Genomic DNA, 27,421 nt, shown 5'->3' on the forward strand with positions numbered 1-27,421 from the left:
GCGGATGTTGCAGGCCCAGTGTCGGCGATAAGGCAGAGCGGATGCTGCAGGCCCGGTGTCAGTTATGAGGCAGAGCGGATGCTGCAGGTCCGGTGTCGGCGATGAGGCAGAGCGGATGCTGCAGGCCTGGTGTCAGTGATGAGGCAGAGCGGATGCTGCAGGCCCGGTGTCGGTGATGAGGCAGAGTGGATGCTGCAGGCCTGGTGTCGGCGATGTGGCAGAGCGGATGTTGCAGGCCCGGTGTCGGCGATGAGGCAGAGCGGATGCTGCAGGCCTGGTGTCAGTGATGAGGCAGAGCGAATGCTGCAGGCCCGGTGTCGGCGATGAGGTAGAGCGGATGCTGCAGGCCCGGTGTCAGTTATGAGGCAGAGCGGATGCTGCAGGCCCGGTGTCGGCGATGAGGCAGGGCGGATGCTGCAGGCCTGGTGTCAGTGATGAGGCAGAGCGGATGCTGCAGGCCCGGTGTCGGTGATGAGGCAGAGTGGATGCTGCAGGCCTGGTGTCAGCGATGTGGCAGAGCGGATGTTGCAGGCCCGGTGTCGGCGATGAGGCAGAGCGGATGCTGCGGGCCTGGTGTCGGTGATGAGGCAGAGCGGATGCTGCAGGCCCGGTGTCAGTGATGAGGCAGAGCGGATGCTGCAGGCCTGGTGTCGGTGATGAGGCAGAGTGGATGCTGCGGGCCTGGTGTCAGTGATGAGGCAGAGCGGATGCTGCAGGCCCGGTGTCGGTGATGAGGCAGAGTGGATGCTGCAGGCCCGATGTCGGTGATGAGGCTGAGTGGATGCTGCAGGCCCGCTGTCGGTGATGAGGCAGAGCGGATGCTGCAGGCCCGCTGTCGGTGATGAGGCAGAGCGGATGCTGCAGGACCGGTGTCAGTTATGAGGCAGGGCGGATGCTGCAGGCCCGGTGTCGGCGATGAGGTAGAGCGGATGCTGCAGGCCCGGTGTCGGCGATGAGGTAGAGTGGATGCTGCAGGCCCGATGTCGGTGATGAGGCAGAGCGGATGTTGCAGGCCCGATGTCGGTAATGAGGCAGAGCGGATGTTGCAGGCCCAGTGTCGGCGATAAGGCAGAGCGGATGCTGCAGGCCCGGTGTCAGTTATGAGGCAGAGCGGATGCTGCAGGTCCGGTGTCGGCGATGAGGCAGAGCGGATGCTGCAGGCCTGGTGTCAGTGATGAGGCAGAGCGGATGCTGCAGGCCCGGTGTCGGTGATGAGGCAGAGTGGATGCTGCAGGCCTGGTGTCGGCGATGTGGCAGAGCGGATGTTGCAGGCCCGGTGTCGGCGATGAGGCAGAGCGGATGCTGCAGGCCTGGTGTCAGTGATGAGGCAGAGCGAATGCTGCAGGCCCGGTGTCGGCGATGAGGTAGAGCGGATGCTGCAGGCCCGGTGTCGGCGATGAGGTAGAGTGGATGCTGCAGGCCCGATGTCGGTGATGAGGCAGAGCGGATGTTGCAGGCCCGGTGTCGGTAATGAGGCAGAGCGGATGTTGCAGGCCCAGTGTCGGCGATAAGGCAGAGCGGATGCTGCAGGCCCGGTGTCAGTTATGAGGCAGAGCGGATGCTGCAGGCCCGGTGTCGGCGATGAGGCAGAGCGGATGCTGCAGGCCTGGTGTCAGTGATGAGGCAGAGCGGATGCTGCAGGCCCGGTGTCGGTGATGAGGCAGAGTGGATGCTGCAGGCCTGGTGTCGGCAATGTGGCAGAATGGATGTTGCAGGCCCGGTGTCGGCGATGAGGCAGAGCGGATGCTGCAGGACTGGTGTCAGTGATGAGGCAGAGCGGATGCTGCAGGCCCGGTGTCGGTGATGAGGCAGAGTGGATGCTGCAGGCCTGGTGTCGGCGATGTGGCAGAGCGGATGTTGCAGGCCCGGTGTCGGCGATGTAGCAGAGCGGATGTTGCAGGCCCGGTGTCGGTGATGAGGCAGAGTGGATGCTGCAGGCCCGATGTCGGTGATGAGGCAGAGCGGATGCTGCAGGCCCGGTGTCGGTGATGAGGCAGAGCAGATGCTGCAGGCCTGGTGTCGGTGATGAAGCAGAGCGAATGCTGCAGGCCCGGTGTCGGTGATGATTCAGAGCGGATGCTGCAGGCCCGGTGTCGGTGATGATTCAGAGTGGATGCTGCAGGTCCGGTGTCGGTGATGAGGCAGAGCGGATGCTGCAGGCCCGGTGTCGGTGATGAGGCAGAGTGGATGCTGCAGGCCTGGTGTCGGCAATGTGGCAGAATGGATGTTGCAGGCCCGGTGTCGGCGATGAGGCAGAGCGGATGCTGCAGGCCTGGTGTCAGTGATGAGGCAGAGCGGATGCTGCAGGCCCGGTGTCGGTGATGAGGCAGAGTGGATGCTGCAGGCCTGGTGTTGGCGATGTGGCAGAGCGGATGTTGCAGGCCCGGTGTCGGCGATGTAGCAGAGCGGATGTTGCAGGCCCGGTGTCGGTGATGAGGCAGAGTGGATGCTGCAGGCCCGGTGTCGGTGATGAGGCAGAGCGGATGCTGCAGGCCCGGTGTCGGTGATGAGGCAGAGCGGATGCTGCAGGCCTGGTGTCGGTGATGAAGCAGAGCGAATGCTGCAGGCCCGGTGTCGGTGATGATTCAGAGCGGATGCTGCAGGCCCGGTGTCGGTGATGATTCAGAGCGGATGCTGCAGGTCCGGTGTCGGTGATGAGGCAGAGCGGATGCTGCAGGCCCGGTGTCGGTGATGAGGCAGAGCGGATGCTGCAGGCCCAGGGTCGGTGATGAGGCAGAGCGGATGTTGCAGGCCCGTGTCGGTGATGAGGCAGAGCGGATGCTGTATGCCTGGTATCAGCGGTGAGGCAGAGAGGATGCTGCAGGCCCGGTGTCAGTGATGAGGCAGAGCGGACGCTGCAGGCCCGGTGTCAGCAGTGAGGCAGAGCGGATGCTGCAGGCCCGGTGTCGGTGATGAGGCAGAGCGGATGCTGCAGGCCCGGTGTCGGTGATGAGGCAGAGCGGATGCTGCGTGCCTGGTGTCACGATTCACACCATGACCGTCACCCCTGCGTCACGGATCGGGGTGACTTTAGGCCAACAGACGGCTATCACATGTGCAGGGGGGCTTATCTTAGTTATCCCTCCACTGCTAACAATGTGATGAGAAAACACACACAGGGCTATTGACCTCTTAGTTTACAGCAGGGGCTTATTCTAGGTATCCCACTGATCTTCAATATACCACAAACTGCAGGGATTTATGTATATCCCGCTTACAGTTCCACTTAAAACTTGCAGCTCTCTGGCGCCCCCTTACTCTCAGGTCAGATTAGGTACTGCACCTGGGGTAATTAGTCGCCAGAAAGGCTGCCTGCTATGTACTGGCTATTGGGCATGCTGCAGCGATGCGATAAACTACTCCCACTCAGGCAGGAACAATAATTATCAACGCCGCAGTCGCTACAACGCCACCCAACTACCCAGTACAAAACGTATGCTGCCACCAGCTTCGATTAAACGGGTCCAAAGCTAACCCAAAACAGTAGCATAATTCCCTTCAGAAGACTTAGGGTACGTTTTAGAGCAGGAAGAATGAAAACTAGTAATTTATATATTTTACTCCGAAAGAAGGCAGTGTTTGTAAAAAGGCATATAAAGATGTTACAATATGAGACAATTGAAATGTGTACAAGATAATTATAAAATAAACAGGGATTAAATAAGAAACGGTACAACTCACATGTTCTCAGTTCATATCAGTTCAGGCAAAAACCATGCTGGTGGGCGGAGCTCCCAAAAGTCCCAATGGATGAGGTACAGCCCTTCAGATCAGACTCACATGTTCTTCCAACAGCAGACTGACTGCTGGGATCTGGCCAGACAGTTATAGTTGCAGCCAGTGACATCCCAGAAAAGGGGTTGGATCACCTCGTCCCTCCTACCTCTTCAGTTTTAGTAATTCAACCTTAAATTTGTCTAATTTCTATAACTCCGCTCCAGAACATGTCATAGTCATAACCAACCCAGCATTCATTTCGTATTAACATGGGCATTCTAATGAGATCAAATATGTCCTATGTATGATACATCATTACAGAGAAATCCCTACTTTTTTACCTGATGGAGTTAGAAGCTCATGTTTAGAGTGGCGGATAGATCCGCCGAGGGACGTAAAGAATATATATTTTTCCTATTTCTAGCTTAAATCGTTTGCCTAATATCTTACAATAATAGAACAAAGACTCTCATGGATTTCTGGAAACTTCTAATCCAGTTCCTGCTGGAGGAAGATTCTAGCCTGTGTTATGACCTGGTGGTCAGGACAATAATGGACCTGGTGGTTAAGAGCACACGGAATGACCTGTTACTGATAATATAGGACGAGCTCTGAGACATGGGAACTCTGCTGACCGCAATCCCTAATCCTATCAACCACACTAGAAATAGCCGTGGATTGCGCCTAACGCTCCCTATGCAACTCGGCACAGCCTAAGGAACTAGCTAGCCCTAAAGATAGAAAAATTAAGCTTACCTTGCCTCAGAGAAATTCCCCAAAGGAAAAGGCAGCCCCCCACATATAATGACTGTGAGTAAAGATGAAAATACAAACACAGAGATGAAATAGATTAAGCAAAGTGAGGCCCGACTGTTATGAACAGGTAATTCAGAACCACAATGGACATTGAAGTTCAGAGCACACAAAGTGACCTGACAATTGCCAAAAACAAAGGACGAGCTCTGAGACGTGGGAACTCTGCTGACCGCAATCCCTAATCCTAACACACCACACTAGAGGTAGCCGTGGATTGCGCCTAACGCTCCCTATGCAACTCGGCACAGCCTGAGAAACCAACTAGCCCTGAAGATAGAAAAATAAGCCTACCTTGCCTCAGAGAAATTCCCCAAAGGAAAAGGCAGCCCCCCACATATAATGACTGTGAGTAAGATGAAAACACAAACGCAGAGATGAAATAGATTTAGCAAAGTGAGGCCCAACTTACTGAATAGACCGAGGATAGGAAAGATAGCTTTGCGGTCAACACAAAAACCTACAAACAACCACGCAGAGGGGCAAAAAGACCCTCCGCACCGACTAACGGTACGGAGGTGCTCCCTCTGCGTCTCAGAGCTTCCAGCAAGCAAGAAAAACCAATATAGCAAGCTGGACAGAAAAAATAGCAAACAAAAATAACACAAGCAAAACTTAGCTTATGCAGGATAGAGAGGCCACAGGAACGATCCAGGAGGAAGCAAGACCAATACTAGAACATTGACTGGAGGCCAGGATCAAAGCACCAGGTGGAGTTAAATAGAGCAGCACCTAACGACTCAACCTCATCACCTGAGGAAGGAAACTCAGAAGCCGCAGTACCACTCTCATCCACCAAAGGAAGCTCATAGACAGAGCCAGCCGAAGTACCACTCTTGACCACAGGAGGGAGCTTGGCCACAGAATTCACAACAGTACCCCCCCCTTGAGGAGGGGTCACCGAACCCTCACCAGAGCCCCCAGGCCGACCAGGATGAGCCACATGAAAGGCACGAACCAGATCGGCAGCATGGACATCAGAGGCAAAGACCCAAGAATTATCTTCCTGACCATAACCTTTCCACTTAACCAGATACTGGAGTTTCCGTCTCGAAACACGAGAATCCAAAATCTTCTCCACAATATACTCCAATTCCCCTTCAACCAAAACCGGAGCAGGAGGATCAATAGATGGAACCACAGGTGCCACGTATCTCCGCAACAATGACCTATGGAACACGTTATGGATGGAAAAAGAAGCTGGAAGAGTCAAACGAAAAGACACAGGATTAAGAACCTCAGAAATCCTATATGGACCAATGAAACGAGGCTTAAATTTAGGAGAGGAAACCTTCATAGGAATATAACGAGATGACAACCAAACCAAATCCCCAACACGAAGTCTGGGACCCACACAGCGCCTGCGGTTAGCGAAACGTTGAGCCTTCTCCTGGGACAAAGTTAAATTGTCCACTACATGAATCCAAATCTGCTGCAACCTATCCACCACAGTATCCACACCAGGACAGTCCGAAGACTCAACCTGCCCTGAAGAGAAACGAGGGTGGAACCCAGAATTGCAGAAAAACGGCGAAACCAAAGTAGCCGAGCTGGCCCGATTATTAAGGGCGAACTCAGCCAAAGGCAAAAAGGACACCCAATCATCCTGATCAGCAGAAACAAAACATCTCAGATATGTTTCCAAGGTCTGATTGGTTCGTTCAGTCTGGCCATTTGTCTGAGGATGGAAAGCCGAGGAAAAAGACAAATCAATGCCCATCCTAGCACAAAAGGCTCGCCAAAACCTCGAAACAAACTGGGAACCTCTGTCAGAAACGATATTCTCTGGAATGCCATGTAAACAAACCACATGCTGGAAAAACAATGGCACCAAATCAGAGGAGGAAGGCAATTTAGACAAGGGCACCAAATGGACCATCTTAGAGAAGCAATCACAAACCACCCAAATGACTGACATTCTTTGAGAGACGGGGAGATCCGAAATAAAATCCATAGAGATATGTGTCCAAGGCCTCTTCGGGACCGGCAAGGGCAAAAGCAACCCACTGGCACGAGAACAGCAGGGCTTAGCCCGAGCACAAATCCCACAGGACTGCACAAAAGAACGCACATCCCGCGACAGAGACGGCCACCAAAAGGATCTAGCCACCAAATCTCTGGCACCAAAGATTCCAGGATGACCAGCCAACACCGAACAATGAACCTCAGAGATAACTTTATTCGTCCACCTATCAGGGACAAACAGTTTCTCCGCTGGGCAACGGTCAGGTCTATTAGCCTGAAATTTTTGCAGCACCCGCCGCAAATCAGGGAAGATGGCAGACAAAATTACCCCCTCTTTGAGAATACCCGCCGGCTCAGGCAAACCCGGAGAATCGGGCGCAAAACTCCTAGACAGGGCATCCGCCTTCACATTTTTAGAGCCCGGAAGGTAAGAAACCACAAAGTCAAAACGGGAGAAAAACAGCGACCAACGAGCCTGTCTAGGATTCAACCGTTTGGCAGACTCGAGATAAGTCAAGTTTTTGTGATCAGTCAAGACCACCACGCGATGCTTAGCTCCTTCAAGCCAATGACGCCACTCCTCGAATGCCCACTTCATGGCTAGCAACTCTCGATTGCCAACATCATAATTTCGCTCAGCAGGCGAAAATTTCCTGGAAAAGAAGGCGCATGGTTTCATCACCGAGCAATCAGAACTTCTCTGCGACAAAACAGCCCCTGCTCCAATTTCGGAAGCATCAACCTCGACCTGGAACGGAAGCGAAACATCTGGTTGGCACAACACAGGGGCAGAAGAAAAACGACGCTTCAACTCCTGAAAAGCTTCCACAGCAGCAGAAGACCAATTGACCACATCAGCACCCTTCTTGGTTAAATCAGTCAACGGTTTAGCAATGCTAGAAAAATTACTGATGAAGCGACGATAAAAATTAGCAAAGCCCAGGAACTTCTGCAGACTCTTCAGAGATGTTGGCTGAGTCCAATCATAAATGGCCTGAACTTTAACAGGGTCCATCTCGATAGTAGAAGGAGAAAAAATGAACCCCAAAAATGAAATCTTCTGAACACCAAAGAGACACTTTGATCCCTTCACAAACAAAGAATTAGCACGCAGGACCTGGAACACCATTCTGACCTGCTTCACATGAGACTCCCAATCATCCGAGAAGACCAAAATATCATCCAAGTATACAATCAGGAATTTATCCAGGTACTCTCGGAAGATGTCATGCATAAAGGACTGAAACACTGATGGAGCATTAGAAAGTCCGAATGGCATAACCAGGTACTCAAAATGGCCTTCGGGCGTATTAAATGCAGTTTTCCATTCATCGCCCCGTTTAATACGCACAAGATTATACGCACCACGAAGATCTATCTTGGTGAACCAACTAGCCCCCTTAATCCGAGCAAACAAATCAGACAGCAGCGGCAAAGGATACTGAAATTTGACCGTAATTTTATTTAGAAGGTGGTAATCAATGCAAGGTCTCAGCGAACCATCCTTCTTGGCCACAAAAAAGATCCCCGCTCCCAATGGCGACGATGACGGGCGAATATGACCCTTCTCCAAAGACTCCTTCACGTAACTCCGCATAGCGGCGTGCTCAGGTACAGATAAATAAAACAGTCGACCCTTAGGAAACTTACTATCAGGAATCAAATCGATAGCACAATCACAATCCCTATGCGGAGGTAGGGCATTGGACTTGGGCTCATCGAATACATTCCGGTAATCAGACAAGAACTCTGGGACCTCAGAAGGGGTGGATGATGAAATAGACAGAAATGGAACATCACCATGTACCTCCTGACAACCCCAGCTGGACACAGACATTGATTTCCAATCTAATACTGGGTTATGGACTTGTAGCCATGGCAACCCTAACACGACCACATCATGCAGATTATGCAACACCAAAAAGCGAATATCCTCCTGGTGCGCAGGAGCCATGCACATGGTCAGCTGGGTCCAATACTGAGGCTTATTCTTGGCCAAAGGCGTAGCATCAATTCCTCTCAATGGAATAGGACACTGCAAGGGCTCCAAGACAAACCCACAGCGCCTAGCAAACTCCAAGTCCATCAAATTCAGGGCAGCGCCTGAATCCACAAATGCCATGACAGAATAGGAAGACAAAGAGCAGATCAAAGTAACGGACAAAAGAAATTTCGACTGTACCGTACCAATGGTGGCAGACCTAGCAAACCGCTTAGCGCGCTTAGGACAATCGGAGATAGCATGAGTGGAATCACCACAGTAAAAACACAGCCCATTCTGACGTCTGTGTTCTTGCCTTTCAGCTCGGGTCAAAGTCCTATCGCACTGCATAGGCTCAGGTTTATGCTCAGGTAATACCGCCAAATGGTGCACAGATTTACGCTCACGCAAGCGTCGACCGATCTGAATGGCCAAAGACATAGACTCATTCAGACCAGCAGGCATAGGAAATCCCACCATGACATCCTTAAGGGCTTCAGAGAAACCCTTTCTGAAAATAGCTGCCAGCGCACATTCATTCCATTGAGTGAGCACAGACCACTTTCTAAACTTCTGACAATAAATCTCTATCTCATCCTGACCCTGACACAGAGCCAGCAAATTTTTCTCTGCCTGATCCACTGAATTAGGTTCATCGTACAGCAATCCGAGCGGCAGAAAAAATGCATCAATATTACATAATGCAGGATCTCCTGGCGCAAGGGAAAATGCCCAGTCTTGAGGGTCGCCACGTAATAAAGAAATAATGATCTTAACCTGTTGAACTGGGTCACCAGAGGAGCGGGGTTTCAAAGCCAGAAATAGTTTACAATTATTTTTAAAATTCAGAAACTTAGCTCTATCTCCAGAAAATAACTCAGGAATAGGAATTTTAGGTTCTAACATAGGATTCTGAACCACAAAATCTTGAATATTCTGTGCATTTATAGCGAGATTATCCATCAAAGAGAACAGACCTTGAATGTCCATGTCCACACCTGTGTTCTGAACCACCCTGATGTAAAGGGGAAAAGAAAGACAGAACACAGTGCAAATAAAAAAAAAAGGTCTCAGAACTTCTCTTTTCCCTCTATTGAGAAGCATTAGTACTTTGGGCCTCCAGTACTGTTATGAACAGGTAATTCAGAACCACAATGGACATTGAAGTTCAGAGCACACAAAGTGACCTGACAATTACCAAAAACAAAGGACGAGCTCTGAGACGTGGGAACTCTGCTGACCGCAATCCCTAATCCTATCACACCACACTAGAGGTAGCCGTGGATTGCGCCTAACGCTCCCTATGCAACTCGGCACAGCCTGAGAAACTAACCAGCCCTGAAGATAGAAAAATAAGCCTACCTTGCCTCAGAGAAATTCCCCAAAGGAAAAGGCAGCCCCCACATATAATGACTGTGAGTAAAGATGAAATACAAACACAGAGATTAAATAGATTTAGCAAAGTGAGGCCCAACTTACTGAATAGCCCGAGGATAGGAAAGATAGCTTTGCGGTCAGCACAAAAACCTACAAACAACCACGCAGAGGGGCAAAAAGACCCTCCGCACCGACTAACGGTACGGAGGTGCTCCCTCTGCGTCTCAGAGCTTCCAGCAAGCAAGAAAAACCAATATAGCAAGCTGGACAGAAAAAATAGCAAACAAAAATAACACAAGCAAAACTTAGCTTATGCAGGATAGAGAGGCCACAGGAACGATCCAGGAGGAAGCAAGACCAATACTAGAACATTGACTGGAGGCCAGGATCAAAGCACCAGGTGGAGTTAAATAGAGCAGCACCTAACGACTCAACCTCATCACCTGAGGAAGGAAACTCAGAAGCCGCAGTACCACTCTAATCCACCAAAGGAAGCTCATAGACAGAGCCAGCCGAAGTACCACTCTCGACCACAGGAGGGAGCTTGGCCACAGAATTCACAACACCCGACTTACTGAACAGACTGAGGATAGGAAAGGTAGCTTTGCGGTCAGCACAAAAACCTACAAAAAGACCACGCAGAGGGCGCAAAAAGACCCTCCGCACCGACTCACGGTGCGGAGGCGCTCCCTCTGCGTCTCAGAGCTTCCAGCAAGCAAGACAACAATCAAAATAGCAAGATGGACAGAAAAATAGCAAACCAGAGAAAAACAAGCAGTCACTTAGCTTCTGCTGGGAAGACAGGTCACAAGAACGATCCAGGAGTGAACTAGACCAATACTGGAACATTGACAGGTGGCATGGAGCAAAGATCTAAGTGGAGTTAAATAGAGCAGCCAGCTAACGAATTAACCTCGTCACCTGTGGAAGGAAACTCAGAAACACCCACAGCCACCAGAGAAAGTCCATGGACAGAACCAGCCGAAGTACAATTCATGACCACAGGAGGGAGCCCGACAACAGAATTCACAACAAGCCTGGTCGTAAAAATTCCTTTCTTGAATAAAACTCCCCCCACGTACATTGGCAAGGCAGCTCTTGGCTGAGTGAAAGGGAAGGGAGGCTTTTAAGTCCGCAGCATGGCTAACAAGAGAAACTAAACTTATATGATATTTCATACAACATCGTGACACCTTGTGTCAGCAGTGAGGCAGAGCGGATGCTGTGGGCCTGGTGTTTGTGATGAGGCAGAGTGGAGGCCATTTTCCCAAAGCGTTGGGCCACCGAAGTCGGCACCTGCACAGACTGGGATCACGGCCTTGCCGAGATCTCAATCTATGCGAGTGCCACCTCCAGCCGCCGTCTTCCTGGAGCCATGAAGCCTTATTGAAAGATATTTCTGTTCTTCTATTTAAGAATAACTGCATCTGCACAACGCTTCCTTCTTTCTTTGGACGCAGATTCTCTCCCTAAGGGCTCATACTCACTTGTGAGAAAAACGGACGAGTGCAATGTGATAAAAAAAATCGGATCGCACTATGACCAATGTTATTCAATGGGTGACATCTCGTCTGCAATTGTTTTCTCAGCTGAAATCAGACTGAGAAAAAAATTGCAGCATGCTGCGTATTGCTGCGATTCTCGGATGAGACTCACCAATGTAAGTCAATGGGTGTGAGGAAAAAAAACGCACAGCACTCGCACTAATAATAATAATAATTTTATTTATATAGCGCCAACATATTCCGCAGCGCTTTACAAATTATAGAGGGGACTTGTACAGACAATAGACATTACAGCATAACAGAAATACAGTTCAAAACAGATACCAGGAGGAATGAGGGCCCTGCTCGCAAGCTACAAACTATGGGGAAAAGGGGAGACACGAGAGGTGGATGGTAACAATTGCTTTAGTTATTCGGACCGGCCATAGTGTAAGGCTCAGGTGTTCATGTAAAGCTGCATGAACCAGTTAACTGCCTAAGTATGTAGCAGTACAGACACAGAGGCTATTAACTGCATAAAGTGTATGAGAACATGATGAAAGGAACCTGATTATGTTTTTTTTTTATTATAAATAGGCCACACAGGGATCGTTAGGTTAATGCATTGAGGCGGTAGGCCAGTCTGAACAAATGAGATTTTAGGGCACGCTTAAAACTGTGGGGATTGGGGATTAATCGTATTAACCTAGGTAGTGCATTCCAAAGAATCGGCGCAGCACGTGTAAAGTCTTGGAGACGGGAGTGGGAGGTTCTGATTATTGAGGATGCTAACCTGAGGTCATTAGCGGAGCGGAGGGCACGGGTAGGGTGGTAGACTGATACCAGGGAGGAGATGTAGGGTGGTGCTGAGCCATGGAGAGCTTTGTGGATGAGGGTAGTAGTTTTGTACTGGATTCTGGAATGGATGGGTAGCCAGTGTAATGACTGGCACAAGGTAGAGGCATCGGTGTAACGGTTGGTGAGGAATATGATCCTGGCAGCAGCATTCAGGACAGATTGGAGCGGGGAGAGTTTGGTAAGAGGGAGGCCGATTAGTAGAGAGTTACAATAGTCCAGACGAGAATGAATAGGTGAAACAGTCAGAGTTTTTGCAGAGTCGAAAGTAAGAAAAGGGCGAATTCTAGAAATGTTTTTGAGATGCAGGTAAGAAGAGCGAGCCAGTGATCGGATGTAGGGGGTGAAGGAAAGCTCGGAATCAAGGATGACCCCAAGGCAGCGGGCATGTTGCTTTGGAGTAATGGTGGAACCGCACACAGAGATGGCAATGTCAGGCAAAGGTAGGTTAGTAGAGGGAGAGAACACGAGGAGTTCAGTTTTTGACAGGTTCAGCACCATGCGAGTGCTGTCTGTTTTTTTTTCTCACCGGTGTCGTTTGAAAAGCCGGCAATTCATGTGCGGTGTACAGTGAAATCACACTGACAGGTTAAGAATAGAAAAGATCGAATAGATACAGTATATACACATAGAATACTTATATATATATATATACATGTCAGTGACACACACATGTATATGTATTTATATTACATAGAGATATAGACAGAAGAAAAAATGGCGTGGGATCAGCACAATTATCTGCGACAGAGAGAGAAAGCCGACGGCTGTGGGCCGATATCAGATATTGATTGCAATATCAAATATGTGTATTTTTTTATTATTATTATTATTATTATTATTTTATTTTGTCGGGTGATTTGACCTTTTATTTTTTGCTATTTTTTCACTTTGTACTTGCTTCAATCCTTTCTGCAATCATCGGATCGCCTGCAGCCCGTCTCTGCGAGGCAGAAATGCTCCTCCGCTATGAACGCCGGCAGTGGACGCTGCTCACAGCAGATGGCAGTGATCTCCTGCTTGTCCCGCCAGCTCCTCAGCGACCAGCGGTCATGTGACGAGAGCGCCGATGGGCCGCTTTTGTGACGCGCCTCCGGGGTGTGCATGTTAAATCAGAGATTGACGGCAGCATTGAACATGTTAACAGCCGCAGGTGGATTGTGATTCCACCCGCGGCTGTTAGGGGCACGTGACAGTGGGTGAAATCAGCTGACATGTGCCAGATAAGATGCCGGCTCAGCGCCGGAGCACACATGTGCCATGTCGTGAAGGGGTTAAGGAATGTTTTATGCATCATAAACATTTGTTATTCCATTCGCGCTGCCATATTCTCAGAGGACCATTCCTTTACCTTGCCCCCATTTCTTCTCTGTCCCACATATTTTCTCCTTGCTTTTTATAGCAATTTTATATTTGACTTATTGGGTTAATAAAGTGTCAGTTACTTTTATTTGTCCTCTTCTTGCCTCTATGCTTCCCTTTGAAGCATTTATTATTAATCATTAACATTATCTCTCCTGACCAGCAGGTGGCAGCAGCGCATCTTTTATTTCATTCGCTCTCGCAGTCCTGTGGTTTCCTTTCCGGACCACTAGATGGCGGTGTCCGCGCTAGCGCCGATTTGTGCTCTATCATACGCTGACCGCGGTCGTTGGTTATGCGTCACTTCCGGTGTTTAAGCCGGGCAGGAAGCGTCCGGTCACCGGTGGAAGAAAGAACCGTGGTGAGTGTCGGGGTATTCCGGTTGGTGTCATGGTAACCGAGCAGGACTCCCCAAGACAGGAGTCACTAGTAGCAGCCGGTCCAGTGTGCGGGGCGGTTGGGGACTGCACTGCTATCGCACTTAAAAGCCGCCAATCAAATCTCTTCTTTCATTTTCTCAGCGCAGGATAACGTATTGAAGCTGTGTTCTGATTGGTCACTTTCTGTTGGGGGCTGTTATCTCAATAAAAAGCCTAAATCAGCCAATCAAAGCTCTTCTCTCATTTTCTCAGCGCAGGATAACGCATGAAAGCTGTGTTCTGATTGGTCACTTTCTCTGCAGGCGTTTTTTTTTTTTCTTTCTCGTTCCCTTCCTGCCCAGCAGTGAACGTCTCCCCCGCACTGACACAGTGTGACGAGCAGAGCAGCTGTGTGTAGTGATGGCCGACGTGCTCATCTCATTCTTACCGATGTTAAGGTTGAGGGACACCACAGGACGGGGTGTAATCTTGCGCTTTTTCTATATAGCGCAGTATAAAGATGGCGGCGAGGGGCCGGGCAGTGAAATTCCTGGACCATCTGTGAAAAAAAGGGGCTTTAGGCTTCGGTGACTCTGGCAGTGACCCCCTGCGGTGCAGCGACCCCCCTGCGGTGCAGCGACCCCCCTGCGGTGCAGCGACCCCCCTGCGGTGCAGCGACCCCCCTGCGGTGCAGCGACCCCCCTGCGGTGCAGCGACCCCCCTGCGGTGCAGCGACCCCCCTGCGGTGCAGCGACCCCCCTGCGGTGCAGCGACCCCCCTGCGGTGCAGCGACCCCCCTGCGGTGCAGCGACCCCCCTGCGGTGCAGCGACCCCCCTGCGGTGCAGCGACCCCCCTGCGGTGCAGCGACCCCCCTGCGGTGCAGCGACCCCCCTGCGGTGCAGCGACCCCCCTGCGGTGCAGCGACCCCCCTGCGGTGCAGCGACCCCCCTGCGGTGCAGCGACCCCCCTGCGGTGCAGCGACCCCCCTGCGGTGCAGCGACCCCTGCGGTGCGACTGAACGTGGTCGTCCTCGACCACAACAAGCAGATCACCAGACCTACAGGCGGACGCCATGGGTTTTGTTCCTTGTCGCTGTGGCGGACTTCATCGGGGGCACAATGCGACCCTTTCACAGCAGCAATGAACGGACTTTGGCCACGCAGCCGGTGTCGCTGCCAGAGTCGCCATGTCGCTTCGGTCTTATTGTTTCACATTAACCCTTGTGATTCCTTCAACAGATCTCCTCATTCTCCCCTGGATCACGTCACGGTCGCAGTCACCGTCCTCAGGGGGGCGCTATGGTGTTCTACTTCACTAGTAATGGTAAGTGCCTCGTCAGTGGGGTCCGCGCCTCGCGTGTAACGCCAGGTGCAGACCCCAATAACACCAGGTCCATCACTACTCAACCATTTACCACATGCTGGATGGTGAGAAGAAAAAGCACCGCGCTGGGAGCGGCCCCCCGATCAGAAGGACCCCGACACCCCCTGCAGACAATGGTGGGATAATGTCCTCCCCCCGAGCATCTTATCTGGGAATGGAGCTATTGTCCTCTGTTATCAGCCACTTCTGCCGCCATCATTTCTTTTCTTCTCTTGCAGTCGTCTCTCCGCCGTATACGATATACATGGGAAAGGACAAGTATGAGAGTAAGAGACGGGAACGGGAGGCCGAATAGTGGGGGCGTCCGCCATCTTCTCACAGGGTCCTCATGTTTCTATTTCATTCTCTTTCAGATGAGGATCTTATAAAATACGGCTGGCCGGAAGATATCTGGTACGTGATAGCTGTATATAACCTCCATATAGAGGCCGCCCCGCGCTCTGTATGATGTATAACCTCCATATAGAGGCCGCCCCGCGCTCTGTATGATGTATAACCTCCATATAGAGGCCGCCCCGCTCTCTGTATAATGTATAACCTCCATAGAGCCTCCGCCCCGCGCTCTGTATGATGTATAACATCCATAAAGCCTCCGCCCCGCGCTCTGTATGATGTATAACCTCCATATAGAAGCCGCCCCGCGCTCTGTATGATGTATAACCTCCATAGAGGCCGCCCCGCGCTCTGTATGATGTATAACCTCCATATAGAGGCCGCCCCACGCTCTGTATGATGTATAACCTCCATAGAGCCTCCGCCCCGCGCTCTGTATGATGTATAACCTCCATATAGAGGCCGTCCCGCGCTCTGTATGATGTATAACATCCATATAGAGGCCGCCCCGCGCTCTGTATGATGTATAACCACCATATAGAGGCCGCCCCGCGCTCTGTATGATGTATAACCTCCATATAGAGGCCGCCCCGCGCTCTGTATGATGTATAACCTCCATATAGAGGCCGCCCCGCGCTCTGTATGATGTATAACCTCCATATAGAGGCCGCCCCGCGCTCTGTATGATGTATAACCTCCATAAAGCCTCCGCCCCGCGCTCTGTATGATGTATAACCTCCATATAGAGGCCGCCCCGCGCTCTGTATGATGTATAACCTCCATATAGAGGCCGCCCCGCGCTCTGTATGATGTATAACCTCCATATAGAGGCCGCCCCGCGCTCTGTATGATGTATAACCTCCATATAGAGGCCGCCCCGCGCTCTGTATGATGTATAACCTCCATATAGAGGCCGCCCCGCGCTCTGTATGATGTATAACCTCCATATAGAGGCCGCCCCGCGCTCTGTATGATGTATAACCTCCATATAGAGGCCGCCCCGCGCTCTGTATGATGTATAACCTCCATATAGAGGCCGCCCCGCGCTCTGTATGATGTATAACCTCCATATAGAAGCCGCCCCGCGCTCTGTATGATGTATAACCTCCATAAAGCCTCCGCCCCGCGCTCTGTATGATGTATAACCTCCATATAGAAGCCGCCCCGCGCTCTGTATGATGTATAACCTCCATAGAGGCCGCCCCGCGCTCTGTATGATGTATAACCTCCATAGAGCCTCCGCCCCGCACTCTGTATGATGTATAACCTCCATATAGAAGCCGCCCCGCGCTCTGTATGATGTATAACCTCCATATAGAGGCCGCCCCACGCTCTGTATGATGTATAACCTCCATAGAGCCTCCGCCCCGCACTCTGTATGATGTATAACCTCCATATAGAGGCCGCCCCGCGCTCTGTATGATGTATAACCTCCATAAAGCCTCCGCCCCGCGCTCTGTATGATGTATAACCTCCATAAAGCCTCCGCCCCGCACTCTGTATGATGTATAACCTCCATATAGAAGCCGCCCCGCGCTCTGTATGATGTATAACCTCCATAAAGCCTCCGCCCCGCGCTCTGTATGATGTATAACCTCCATATAGAAGCCGCCCCGCGCTCTGTATGATGTATAACCTCCATAGAGGCCGCCCCGCGCTCTGTATGATGTATAACCTCCATATAGAGGCCGCCCCACGCTCTGTATGATGTATAACCTCCATAGAGGCCGCCCCGCGCTCTGTATGATGTATAACCTCCATATAGAAGCCGCCCCGCGCTCTGTATGATGTATAACCTCCATAGAGCCTCCGCCCCGCGCTCTGTATGATGTATAACCTCCATAGAGCCTCTGCCCCGCGCTCTGTATGATGTATAACCTCCATAGAGGCCGCCCCGCGCTCTGTATGATGTATAACCTCCATATAGAAGCCGCCCCGCGCTCTGTATGATATATAACCTCCATATAGAGGCCGCCCCGCGCTCTGTATGATGTATAACCTCCATATAGAAGCCGCCCCGCGCTCTGTATGATGTATAACCTCCATATAGAAGCCGCCCCGCGCTCTGTATGATGTATAACCTCCATATAGAGGCCGCCCCGCGCTCTGTATGATGTATAACCTCCATAGAGCCTCCGCCCCGCGCTCTGTATGATGTATAACCTCCATATAGAAGCCGCCCCGCGCTCTGTATGATGTATAACCTCCATATAGAGGCCGCCCCGCGCTCTGTATGATGTATAACCTCCATAGAGCCTCCGCCCCGCGCTCTGTATGATGTATAACCTCCATATAGAAGCCGCCCCGCGCTCTGTATGATGTATAACCTCCATATAGAAGCCGCCCTGCGCTCTGTATGATGTATAACCTCCATATAGAGGCCGCCCCGCGCTCTGTATGATGTATAACCTCCATATAGAGGCCGCCCCGTGCTCTGCATGATGTATAACCTCCATATAGAGGCCGCCCCGCGCTCTGTATGATGTATAACCTCCATATAGAAGCCGCCCCGTGCTCTGTATGATGTATAACCTCCGTAGAGCCTCCGCCCCGTGCTCTGTATGATGTATAACCTCCATATAGAGGCCGCCCCGTGCTCTGTATGATGTATAACCTCCATAGAGCCTCCGCCCCGTGCTCTGTATGATGTATAACCTCCGTAGAGCCTCCGCCCCGCGCTCTGTATGATGTATAACCTCCGTAGAGCCCCCGCCCCGTGCTCTGTATGATGTATAACCTCCATAGAGCCTCCGCCCCGCGCTCTGTATGATGTATAACCTCCATAGAGCCTCCGCCCCGCGCTCTGTATGATGTATAACCTCCGTAGAGCCTCCGCCCCGCGCTCTGTATGATGTATAACCTCCATATAGAGGCCGCCCCGCGCTCTGTATGATGTATAACCTCCATATAGAGCCCGCCCCGCGCTCTGTATGATGTATAACCTCCATATAGAAGCCGCCCCGTTCTCTGTATGATGTATAACCTCCATATAAAAGCCGCCCCGTGCTCTGTATGATGTATAACCTCCATAGAGCCTCCGCCCCGCGCTCTGTATGATGTATAACCTCCATATAGAGGCGGCCCCGCGCTCTGCATGATGTATAACCTCCATAGAGCCTCCGCCCCGCGCTCTGCATGATGTATAACCTCCATATAGAGGCCGCCCCGTGCTCTGCATGATGTATAACCTCCATATAGAGGCCGCCCCGCGCTCTGTATGATGTATAACCTCCATATAGAGGCCGCCCCGCGCTCTGTACGATGTATAACCTCCATAGAGGCCGCCCCGCGCTCTGTATGATGTATAACCTCCATATAGAGGCCGCCCCGCGCTCTGTATGATGTATAACCTCCATATAGAGGCCGCCCCGCGCTCTGTATGATGTATAACCTCCATATAGAGGCCGCCCCGCGCTCTGTATGATGTATAACCTCCATAGAGCCTCCGCCCCGCGCTCTGTATGATGTATAACCTCCATATAGAGGCCGCCCCACGCTCTGTATGATGTATAACCTCCATAGAGCCTCCACCCCGCGCTCTGTATGATGTATAACCTCCATATAGAGGCCGCCCCACGCTCTGTATGATGTATAACCTCCATAGAGCCTCCACCCCGCACTCTGTATGATGTATAACCTCCATATAGAGGCCGCCCCGAGCTCTGTATGATGTATAACCTCCATATAGAGGCCGCCCCGCGCTCTGTATGATGTATAACCTCCATAAAGCCTCCGCCCCGCGCTCTGTATGATGTATAACCTCCATATAGAAGCCGCCCCGCGCTCTGTATGATGTATAACCTCCATATAGAAGCCGCCCCGCGCTCTGTATGATGTATAACCTCCATATAGAGGCCGCCCCACGCTCTGTATGATGTATAACCTCCATAGAGCCTCCGCCCCGCGCTCTGTATGATGTATAACCTCCATATAGAGGCCGCCCCGCGCTCTGTATGATGTATAACCTCCATATAGAGGCCGCCCCGCGCTCTGTATGATGTATAACCTCCATATAGAGGCCGCCCCGCGCTCTGTATGATGTATAACCTCCATATAGAGGCCGCCCCGCGCTCTGTATGATGTATAACCTCCATATAGAAGCCGCCCCGCGCTCTGTATGATGTATAACCTCCATAAAGCCTCCGCCCCGCGCTCTGTATGATGTATAACCTCCATATAGAAGCCGCCCCGCGCTCTGTATGATGTATAACCTCCATAGAGGCCGCCCCGCGCTCTGTATGATGTATAACCTCCATATAGAGGCCGCCCCACGCTCTGTATGATGTATAACCTCCATAGAGCCTCCGCCCCGCGCTCTGTATGATGTATAACCTCCATATAGAGGCCGCCCCGCGCTCTGTATGATGTATAACCTCCATATAGAGGCCGCCCCGCGCTCTGTATGATGTATAACCTCCATATAGAAGCCGCCCCGCGCTCTGTATGATGTATAACCTCCATAAAGCCTCCGCCCCGCGCTCTGTATGATGTATAACCTCCATATAGAAGCCGCCCCGCGCTCTGTATGATGTATAACCTCCATAGAGGCCGCCCCGCGCTCTGTATGATGTATAACCTCCATATAGAGGCCGCCCCACGCTCTGTATGATGTATAACCTCCATAGAGCCTCCGCCCCGCGCTCTGTATGATGTATAACCTCCATAGAGGCCGCCCCGCGCTCTGTATGATCTATAACCTCCATATAGAAGCCGCCCCGCGCTCTGTATGATGTATAACCTCCATATAGAAGCCGCCCCGCGCTCTGTATGATATATAACCTCCATATAGAGGCCGCCCCGCGCTCTGTATGATGTATAACCTCCATATAGAAGCCGCCCCGCGCTCTGTATGATGAATAACCTCCATAGAGGCCGCCCCGCGCTCTGTATGATGTATAACCTCCATATAGAAGCCGCCCCGCGCTCTGTTTGATGTATAACCTCCATATAGAAGCCGCCCCGCGCTCTGTATGATGTATAACCTCCATAGAGGCCGCCCCGCGCTCTGTATGATGTATAACCTCCATATAGAAGCCGCCCCGCGCTCTGTTTGATGTATAACCTCCATATAGAAGCCGCCCCGCGCTCTGTTTGATGTATAACCTCCATATAGAAGCCGCTCCGCGCTCTGTATGATATATAACCTCCATATAGAGGCCGCCCCGCGCTCTGCATGATGTATAACCTCCATATAGAGGCCGCCCCGCGCTCTGTATGATGTATAACCTCCATATAGAGGCCGCCCCGCGCTCTGTATGATGTATAACCTCCATATAGAAGCCGCCCCGTGCTCTGTATGATGTATAACCTCCGTAGAGCCTCCGCCCCGCGCTCTGTATGATGTATAACCTCCGTAGAGCCTACGCCCCGCGCTCTGTATGATGTATAACCTCCATAGAGCCTCCGCCCCGCGCTCTGTATGAAGTATAACCTCCGTAGAGCCTCCGCCCCGTGCTTTGTATGATGTATAACCTCCATATAGAGGCCGCCCCGCGCTCTGTATGATGTATAACCTCCATATAGAAGCCGCCCCGCGCTCTGTATGATGTATAACCTCCATAGAGCCTCTGCCACGCGCTCTGTATGATGTATAACCTCCATAGAGCCTCCGCCCTGTGCTCTGTATGATGTATAACCTCCATATAGAGGCCGCCCCGTGCTCTGTATGATGTATAACCTCCATATAGAAGCCGCCCCGCGCTCTGTATGATGTATAACCTCCATAGAGCCTCCGCCACGCGCTCTGTATGATGTATAACCTCCATAGAGCCTCCGCCCCGCGCTCTGTATGATGTATAACCTCCATAGAACATCCGCCCCACGCTCTGTATGATGTATAACCTCCATATAGAAGCCGCCCCGCGCTCTGTATGATGTATAACCTCCATAGAGCCTCCGCCACGCGCTCTGTATGATGTATAACCTCCATAGAGCCTCCGCCCCGCGCTCTGTATGATATATAACCTCCATATAGAGGCCGCCCCGCGCTCTGTATGATGTATAACCTCCATAGAGCCTCCACCCCGCGCTCTGTATGATGTATAACCTCCATATAGAAGCCGCCCCGTGCTCTGTATGATGTATAACCTCCATAGAGCCTCCACCCCGCGCTCTGTATGATGTATAACCTCCATATAGAAGCCGCCCCGCGCTCTGTATGATGTATAACCTCCATAGAGGCCGCCCCGCGCTCTGTATGATGTATAACCTCCATATAGAGGCCGCCCCGCGCTCTGTATGATGTATAACCTCCATAGAGGCCGCCCCGCGATCTGTATGATGTATAACCTCCGTAGAGCCTCCGCCCCGCGCTCTGTATGATGTATAACCTCCGTAGAGCCCCCGCCCCGCGCTCTGTATGATGTATAACCTCCGTAGAGCCTCCGCCCCGCGCTCTGTATGATGTATAACCTCCATATAGAGGCCGCCCCGCGCTCTGTATGATGTATAACCTCCATATAGAAGCCGCCCCGCGCTCTGTATGATGTATAACCTCCATAGAGCCTCCGCCCCGCGCTCTGTATGATGTATAACCTCCGTAGAGCCTCCGCCCCGCGCTCTGTATGATGTATAACCTCCATATAGAGGCCGCCCCGTGCTCTGTATGATGTATAACCTCCATAGAGTCTCCGCCCCGCGCTCTGTATGATGTATAACCTCCATAGAGCCTCCGCCCCGCGTTCTGTATGATGTATAACCTCCATATAGAGCCTCCGCCCCGCGCTCTGTACGATGTATAACCTCCATAGAACCTCCGCCCCGCGCTCTGTATGATGTATAACCTCCACATAGAAGCTGCCCCGCGCTGTGTATGATGTATAACCTCCATAGAGCCAACGCCCCGCGCTCTGTATGATGTATAACCTCCGTAGAGCCTCCGCCCCACGCTCTGTAAGATGTATAACCTCCGTAGAGCCCCCGCCCCGCGCTCTGTATGATGTATAACCTCCATAGAGCCTCCGCTCCGCGCTCTGTATGATGTATAACCTCCGTAGAGCCTCCACCCCGCGCTCTGTATGATGTATAACCTACATAGAGCCTCCGCCCCGCGCTCTGTATGATGTATAACTTTCGTAGAGCCTCCGCCCCGTGCTTTGTATGATGTATAACCTCCATATAGAGGCCGCCCCGCGCTCTGTATGATGTATAACCTCCATATAGAAGCCGCCCCGCGCTCTGTATGATGTATAACCTCCATAGAGCCTCCGCCACGCGCTCTGTATGATGTATAACCTCCATAGAGCCTCCGCCCCGCGCTCTGTATGATGTATAACCTCCATAGAGCATCCGCCCCACGCTCTGTATGATGTATAACCTCCATATAGAAGCCGCCCCGCGCTCTGTATGATGTATAACCTCCATAGAGCCTCCGCCACGCGCTCTGTATGATGTATAACCTCCATAGAGCCTCCGCCCCGCGCTCTGTATGATGTATAACCTCCATAGAGCCTCCGCCCCACGCTCTGTATGATGTATAACCTCCATAGAGGCCGCCCCGCGCTCTGTATGATGTATAACCTCTATATAGAAGCCGCCCCGTGCTCTGTATGATGTATAACCTCCATAGAGCCTCCGCCCCGCGCACTGTATGATGTATAACCTCCATATAGAGGCCGCCCCGCGCTCTGTATGATGTATAACCTCCATATAGAAGCCGCCCTGCGCTCTGTATGATGTATAACCTCCATAGAGGCCGCCCCGCGCTCTGTATGATGTATAACCTCCATATAGAGGCCGCCCTGCGCTCTGTATGATGTATAACCTCCATAGAGCCTCCGCCCCGTGCTCTGTATGATGTATAACCTGCATATAGATGCCGCCCCGCGCTCTGTATGATATATAACCTCCATATAGAGGCCGCCCCGCGCTCTGTATGATGTATAACCTCCATATAGAGGCCGCCCCGCGCTCTCTACGATGTATAACCTCCATAGAGGCCGCCCCGCGCTCTGTATGATGTTTAACCTCCATATAGAAGCCGCCCCGTGCTCTGTATGATGTATAACCTCCATAGAGCCTCCGCCCCGCACTCTGTATGATGTATAACCTCCATAGAGCCTCCGCCCCGCGCTCTGTATGATGTATAACCTCCATAGAGCCTCCGCCCCGCACTCTGTATGATGTATAACCTCCATAGAGCCTCCGCCCCGCACTCTGTATGATGTATAACCTCCATATAGAGGCCGCCCTGCGCTCTGTATGATGTATAACCTCCATAGAGCCTCCGCCCCGTGCTCTGTATGATGTATAACCTCCATATAGATCCCGCCCCGCGCTCTGTATGATATATAACCTCCATATAGAGGCCGCCCCGCGCTCTGTATGATGTATAACCTCCATATAGAGGCCGCACCGTGCTCTGTATGATATATAACCTCCATATAGAGGCCGCCCCGCGCTCTCTACGATGTATAACCTCCATAGAGGCCGCCCCGCGCTCTGTATGATGTTTAACCTCCATATAGAAGCCGCCCCGCGCTCTGTATGATATATAACCTCCATATAGAGGCCGCCCCGCGCTCTCTACGATGTATAACCTCCATAGAGGCCGCCCCGCGCTCTGTATGATGTTTAACCTCCATATAGAAGCCGCCCCGTGCTCTGTATGATGTATAACCTCCATAGAGCCTCCGCCCCGCACTCTGTATGATGTATAACCTCCATAGAGCCTCCGCCCCGCGCTCTGTATGATGTATAACCTCCATAGAGCCTCCGCCCCGCACGCTGTATGATGTATAACCTCCATAGAGCCTCCGCCCCGCACTCTGTATGATGTATAACCTCCATATAGAGGCCGCCCTGCGCTCTGTATGATGTATAACCTCCATAGAGCCTCCGCCCCGTGCTCTGTATGATGTATAACCTCCATATAGATGCCGCCCCGCGCTCTGTATGATGTATAACCTCCATAGAGCCTCCGCCCCGCACTCTGTATGATGTATAACCTCCATAGAGCCTCCGACCCGCGCTCTGCATGATGTATAACCTCCATATAGAGGCCGCCCCGCGCTCTGTATGATGTATAACCTCCATATAGAGGCCACCCCGCGCTCTCTACGATGTATAACCTCCATAGAGGCCGCCCCGCGCTCTGTATGATGTATAACCTCCATAGAGCCTCCGCCCCGCACTCTGTATGATGTATAACCTCCATAGAGCCTCCGCCCCGCGCTCTGTATGATGTATAACCTCCATAGAGCCTCCGCCCCGCACTCTGTATGATGTATAACCTCCATAGAGCCTCCGCCCCGCACTCTGTATGATGTATAACCTACATATAGAGGCCGCCCCGCGCTCTGTAACATAGTTAGTAAGGCCGAGAAAAGACATTTGTCCATCCAGTTCAGCCTATATTCCATCATAATAAATCCCCAGATCTACGTCCTTCTACAGAACCTAATAATTGTATGATACAATATTGTTCTGCTCCAGGAAGACATCCAGGCCTCTCTTGAACCCCTCGACTGAGTTCGCCATCACCACCTCCTCAGGCAAGCAATTCCAGATTCTCACTACCCTAACAGTAAAGAATCCTCTTCTATGTTGGTGGAAAAACCTTCTCTCCTCCAGACGCAAAGAATGCCCCCTTGTGCCCGTCACCTTCCTTGGTATAAACAGATCCTCAGCGAGATATTTGTATTGTCCCCTTATATACTTATACATGGTTATTAGATCGCCCCTCAGTCGTCTTTTTTCTAGACTAAATAATCCTAATTTCGCTAATCTATCTGGGTATTGTAGTTCTCCCATCCCCTTTATTAATTTTGTTGCCCTCCTTTGTACTCTCTCTAGTTCCATTATATCCTTCCTGAGCACCGGTGCCCAAAACTGGACACAGTACTCCATGTGCGGTCTAACTAGGGATTTGTACAGAGGCAGTATAATGCTCTCATCATGTGTATCCAGACCTCTTTTAATGCACCCCATGATCCTGTTTGCCTTGGCAGCTGCTGCCTGGCACTGGCTGCTCCAGGTAAGTTTATCATTAACTAGGATCCCCAAGTCCTTCTCCCTGTCAGATTTACCCAGTGGTTTCCCATTCAGTGTGTAATGGTGATATTGATTCCCTCTTCCCATGTGTATAACCTTACATTTATCATTGTTAAACCTCATCTGCCACCTTTCAGCCCAAGTTTCCAACTTATCCAGATCCATCTGTAGCAGAATACTATCTTCTCTTGTATTAACTGCTTTACATAGTTTTGTATCATCTGCAAATATCGATATTTTACTGTGTAAACCTTCTACCAGATCATTAATGAATATGTTGAAGAGAACAGGTCCCAATACTGACCCCTGCGGTACCCCACTGGTCACAGCGACCCAGTTAGAGACTATACCATTTATAACCACCCTCTGCTTTCTATCACTAAGCCAGTTACTAACCCATTTACACACATTTTCCCCCAGACCAAGCATTCTCATTTTGTGTACCAACCTCTTGTGCGGCACGGTATCAAACGCTTTGGAAAAATCGAGATATACCACGTCCAATGACTCACCGTGGTCCAGTCTATAGCTTACCTCTTCATAAAAACTGATTAGATTGGTTTGACAGGAGCGATTTCTCATAAACCCATGCTGATATGGAGTTAAACAGTTATTCTCATTGAGATAATCCAGAATAACATCCCTCAGAAACCCTTCAAATATTTTACCAACAATAGAGGTTAGACTTACTGGCCTATAATTTCCAGGTTCACTTTTAGAGCCCTTTTTGAATATTGGCACCACATTTGCTATGCGCCAGTCCTGCGGAAGAGATCCTGTCGCTATAGAGTCCCTAAAAATAAGAAATAATGGTTTATCTATTACATTACTTAGTTCTCTTAGTACTCGTGGGTGTATGCCATCCGGACCCGGAGATTTATCTATTTTAATCTTATTTAGCCGGTTTCGCACCTCTTCTTGGGTTAGATTGGTGACCCTTAATATAGGGTTTTCATTGTTTCTTGGGATTTCACCTAGCATTTCATTTTCCACCGTGAATACCGTGGAGAAGAAGGTGTTTAATATGTTAGCTTTTTCCTCGTCATCTACAACCATTCTTTCCTCACTATTTTTTAAGGGGCCTACATTTTCAGTTTTTATTCTTTTACTATTGATATAGTTGAAGAACAGTTTGGGATTAGTTTTACTCTTCTTAGCAATGTGCTTCTCTGTTTCCTTTTTGGCAGCTTTAATTAGTTTTTTAGATAAAGTATTTTTCTCCCTATAGTTTTTTAGAGCTTCAATGGTGCCACCCTGCTTTAGTAGTGCAAATGCTTTCTTTTTACTGTTAATTGCCTGTCTTACTACTTTGTTTAGCCACATTGGGTTTTTCCTATTTCTAGTCCTTTTATTCCCACAAGGTATAAACCGCTTACACTGCCTATTTAGGATGTTCTTAAACATTTCCCATTTATTATCTGTATTCTCATTTCTGAGGATATTGTCCCAGTCTACCAGATTAAGGGCATCTCTAAGCTGGTCAAACTTTGCCTTCCTAAAGTTCAGTGTTTTTGTGACTCCCTGACAAGTCCCCCTAGTGAAAGACAGGCGAAACTGTACAATATTGTGGTCGCTATTTCCTAAATGCCCAACCACCTGCAGATTTGTTATTCTGTCAGGTCTATTAGATAGTATTAGGTCTAAAAGTGCTGCTCCTCTGGTTGGATTCTGCACCAATTGTGAACTGTATGATGTATAACCTCCGTAGATTCTCCGCCCCGCGCTCTGTATGATGTATAACCTCCATAGAGCCTCCGCCCCGCGCTCTGTATGATGTATAACCTCCATAGAGCCTCCACCC

General features: G+C 50.8%; 1 protein-coding gene across 1 annotated transcript in view; it reads left to right on the forward strand.

Annotated features, from left to right (window-relative positions):
- The first annotated feature begins 13,818 nt into the window (after positions 1-13,818).
- CCDC25 (coiled-coil domain containing 25) overlaps positions 13,819-27,421 on the forward strand; it is a 28,105-nt gene continuing 14,502 nt past the window's right edge. Inside the window, exons 1-4 of the mRNA XM_069728451.1 lie at positions 13,819-13,915; positions 15,153-15,237; positions 15,516-15,563; positions 15,651-15,690. Of these exons, the coding sequence (XP_069584552.1) occupies positions 13,850-13,915; positions 15,153-15,237; positions 15,516-15,563; positions 15,651-15,690 (239 nt within the window). The 5' untranslated portion in view covers positions 13,819-13,849. The remainder of the gene's footprint in view (positions 13,916-15,152; positions 15,238-15,515; positions 15,564-15,650; positions 15,691-27,421) is intronic.

The sequence above is a fragment of the Ranitomeya imitator genome, chromosome 5 (assembly GCF_032444005.1).
Source record: "Ranitomeya imitator isolate aRanImi1 chromosome 5, aRanImi1.pri, whole genome shotgun sequence".
In the NCBI taxonomy this organism is placed as follows: domain Eukaryota; kingdom Metazoa; phylum Chordata; class Amphibia; order Anura; family Dendrobatidae; genus Ranitomeya; species Ranitomeya imitator.